The sequence below is a fragment of the Aureococcus anophagefferens genome (assembly GCF_000186865.1).
Source record: "Aureococcus anophagefferens unplaced genomic scaffold AURANscaffold_21, whole genome shotgun sequence".
Lineage (NCBI taxonomy): Eukaryota > Pelagophyceae > Pelagomonadales > Pelagomonadaceae > Aureococcus > Aureococcus anophagefferens.
The window spans coordinates 701,530-704,315 of record NW_008705581.1 but is presented as its reverse complement, the minus strand read 5'-3'; the positions used below and the strand labels follow the sequence as shown (position 1 = coordinate 704,315).

Here is a 2,786-nt window from a genome sequence, read left to right as displayed (position 1 = left end):
AAGCTGCCCGACCTGGCCAGGCGCCGGCGAAGCGCGACGACCGGCGGCCGTCGCCGTCCGCAAAACCGCCCGCGGCGAAGCCGCCGCCGAAGGCGCGCGCGGGCTCGTCGGAAAGGCCGCCGGCGGAGCGGCCGCCCGCGCTCGCCCTCAAGGGGTCCGTGGGCCAGCAGGCCGCCAAGATTTTGGACGCGCTGCGCGCCGTCAAGCACCCCGACGGCCAGGAGGCGGCCCTGGGCTTCCTCCACGAGAACATGCTGCCGCCGGAGCAGGGCGAGTACGCGACGGCCATCGGCGGCGCGCACAACGCGCGCGACTTCAACCGCATCGAGGCCAAGGCGCGGGGCGGCGGCTACCGAAATTTGCAGGCGTTCGGCGACGACGTGGCCAAGTGCTTCGCGAACGCGCGGGCCTGGAAGGCGCGCGTCGAGTTCCTGCACCGGGGCGCGCCGGAGGCGTGGTGCTCGCAAAAGCCCATCGCGGGCGCGATCGTCGAGGGGGCCGATTTACTGGCACCTTTGCTGCGCACCTACCTCGCCGAGGCGCCGGTCGAGGCGCCCAAGTCCGTGCCCAAGCTGAAGATCAAGAAGCTCGCGCGGCCGCCCGCGCCGCCGAGCGCGCTGCAGCAGTCGGCGGCGCACGTCGCGGCCGCCGTCGCGGCGTTGCCCGCGCGGCGGTCGCCGAGCCCGCCGCCCGCGAAGAAGAAGCGCACGCCCGGCGACGTCGCGCGGAGCCCCGCGGCGGCGCGGGAGCCCTGGGTGGCCCAGGCCGACCGCCTCTTCGACCGGGTCCGGAACAGGGCAGGAAAAGAGAGCGACATTCCCAACTTCAAAGGCTCCGATCTCGGCCGTTTTCCATTCGTTCCGGCTGATTTTTGGACGAGCGATCATCTCTCGGAACGGCCTCGAAGCATGGATGCTTTTTCCGGAACGCGCGCGTGCGGAACACTCATGTTGAAGCGACGTTGAATCACTCTTTCGCTGCCCAGGTCCGGAAGCACGAGTGGGTCAAGCCCGACGGCTACTACGGCAAGGTCGTCGGCTGGCACCGGCCCGCCGTCGAGGCCTTCCCGCTGATCCGCCACGAGTACCTGGCCAAGATCGCCCGGCCCATGGACCTGGGCCAGGTGCACCGCCAGCTGAACGGCGGGCGCTACGCGACGTTCCAGGCCGTCGTCGACGACCTGGTCCTCGTCTTCGACAACGCGATCGCGTTCAACGCGGACGCGGCGACGGGCGTCAACGGGCCCAAGGACGACCTGGCGGCCAAGATGGTCGACATCGCGTCCCACATGAAGCACGTCATCCACCACTGGGCCCTCGAGTTCTTCAAGGACGAGGACGGCGCGGCGGCGTCGTCCGCGGCGACGCGCGACACCGCGGCGACGCGCAACGGCGTCTGCCGCGACGACTACGCCGTCGTCCTCGACGCCGCGGAGCTCGAGCGCGAGGCGAAGCGCAAGGCCCAGGCCGAGGCGGCGAAGGCGCTCGAGGCGGAGGCGCGGCCCTTGGATAAAGAAGCCGTCGACGCGGCGCTCGCGGGCGACGCCGCCGCGCCGGCGCCCGCGCCGCCGCCGGAGAAGCCCAAGGGCAAGAGCATCGAGAAGCCCAAGCTCCCGCCGCGGGCCCAGGCGCGCTTCGACGCGCGGCGCGCGCGCGACGCGGCCGTCTGGCCGTCGACGCTCAAGTACAACCCCAAGGGCATCGGCGAGGCGCGGCAGGTGACGCCGGCGGCGTCTGTTTTTTTTTTCCGGAGAGCGGGGAGTTTTTTTTCCCCGGAGAGCGGGTCGTGTACGCGCCTCCGCCGCGCCGCCGACGCCGCCCGGTCTTGTAGAGAGCGGGTCGCGTACGCTCGCCTCCCCCGAAACCGAGTCCTCGCGACGCGCGCCCCGCCAGGTCCTCCGCGGCGTGCGGAAGCAGCACCTGAAGAAGCACAGCCAGTGGTTCGAGAAGCCGTGCTGGCGCGGCGTGCCCGACTACAGCCAGTTCGTGTCGCAGCCGACGTGCCTCGAGCGCGTCGACGCGCGGCTGAGCCTCTGCGCGCGCGACCGCGCGAACCTGCTCGACGCCGCCGCCGCCGCCGCGGGCATCGACGACGACAAGCAGCTGGAGCCCTACGAGACCATGGGCGACTTCGCCGCCGAGTGCAAGCGCATCTTCGACAACGTGGTTGCCCGCGTCAATTCTACGGTGGTTTGACTCCTGGGCACGGAGGTGCGGCCAGACGCGCCTCTACGCCGGAATGAACCGAGACTCGCCCCCATGTACCCAACCACCTGTACCCAAACTTGTGAGCCGAGATTCGCCCCCATGTACCCCGCCACATGTACCCAAACTTGTGAACCGAGATTCGGCCCCATTTATTTACCCGGCCCATTGACCCCGATTTCCCCCCCCAGGCCCTCGCGTACAACGAGCGCTACCGCAACGACGTGCGCAACGCGGCGCACGAGGTCTGCAAGTCCGCGGATCTGTTGGTGCCCGTGCTCAACGAGGCCCTCTTCGCCCTGGCGCTCGAGGGCTACGAGCGCGTGAAGCGCGAGGAGATCCTCCTGCGCTGGGACAAGTCGACGGCGCGCGGGCTGAACGTCGAGGCGGCCGAGCGGCGCGAGGAGCACCTCCAGCAGCGGGCCGTCGCGAAGCGCAAGATCGAGGAGATGGCGGCGCGGGACCGGACGTCGACGCGCGCGAAGCGCGAGAAGCTGTTGCGGGTGCTCGGCCGCGCGGCCGTCGTGAGCCTCGACGTGTTGGACGCCGCGCCGGCGGCGGCGGCGAACGGCGACGGCGACA

The 2,786-nt window shown here is 70.9% G+C and overlaps 1 protein-coding gene across 1 annotated transcript in view; it reads left to right on the top strand.

Moving 5' to 3' along the window:
- The window catches only part of AURANDRAFT_72216 (hypothetical protein), a gene marked incomplete at both ends in the record, with an annotated part of 3,114 nt that extends 919 nt beyond the window's left edge, over positions 1-2,195 (top strand). The window contains 3 exons of the mRNA XM_009041472.1: positions 93-785; positions 986-1,717; positions 1,893-2,195. Coding sequence (XP_009039720.1) covers positions 93-785; positions 986-1,717; positions 1,893-2,195 — 1,728 coding nt within the window. The remainder of the gene's footprint in view (positions 1-92; positions 786-985; positions 1,718-1,892) is intronic.
- Between the last annotated feature and the right edge of the window lie 591 nt (positions 2,196-2,786).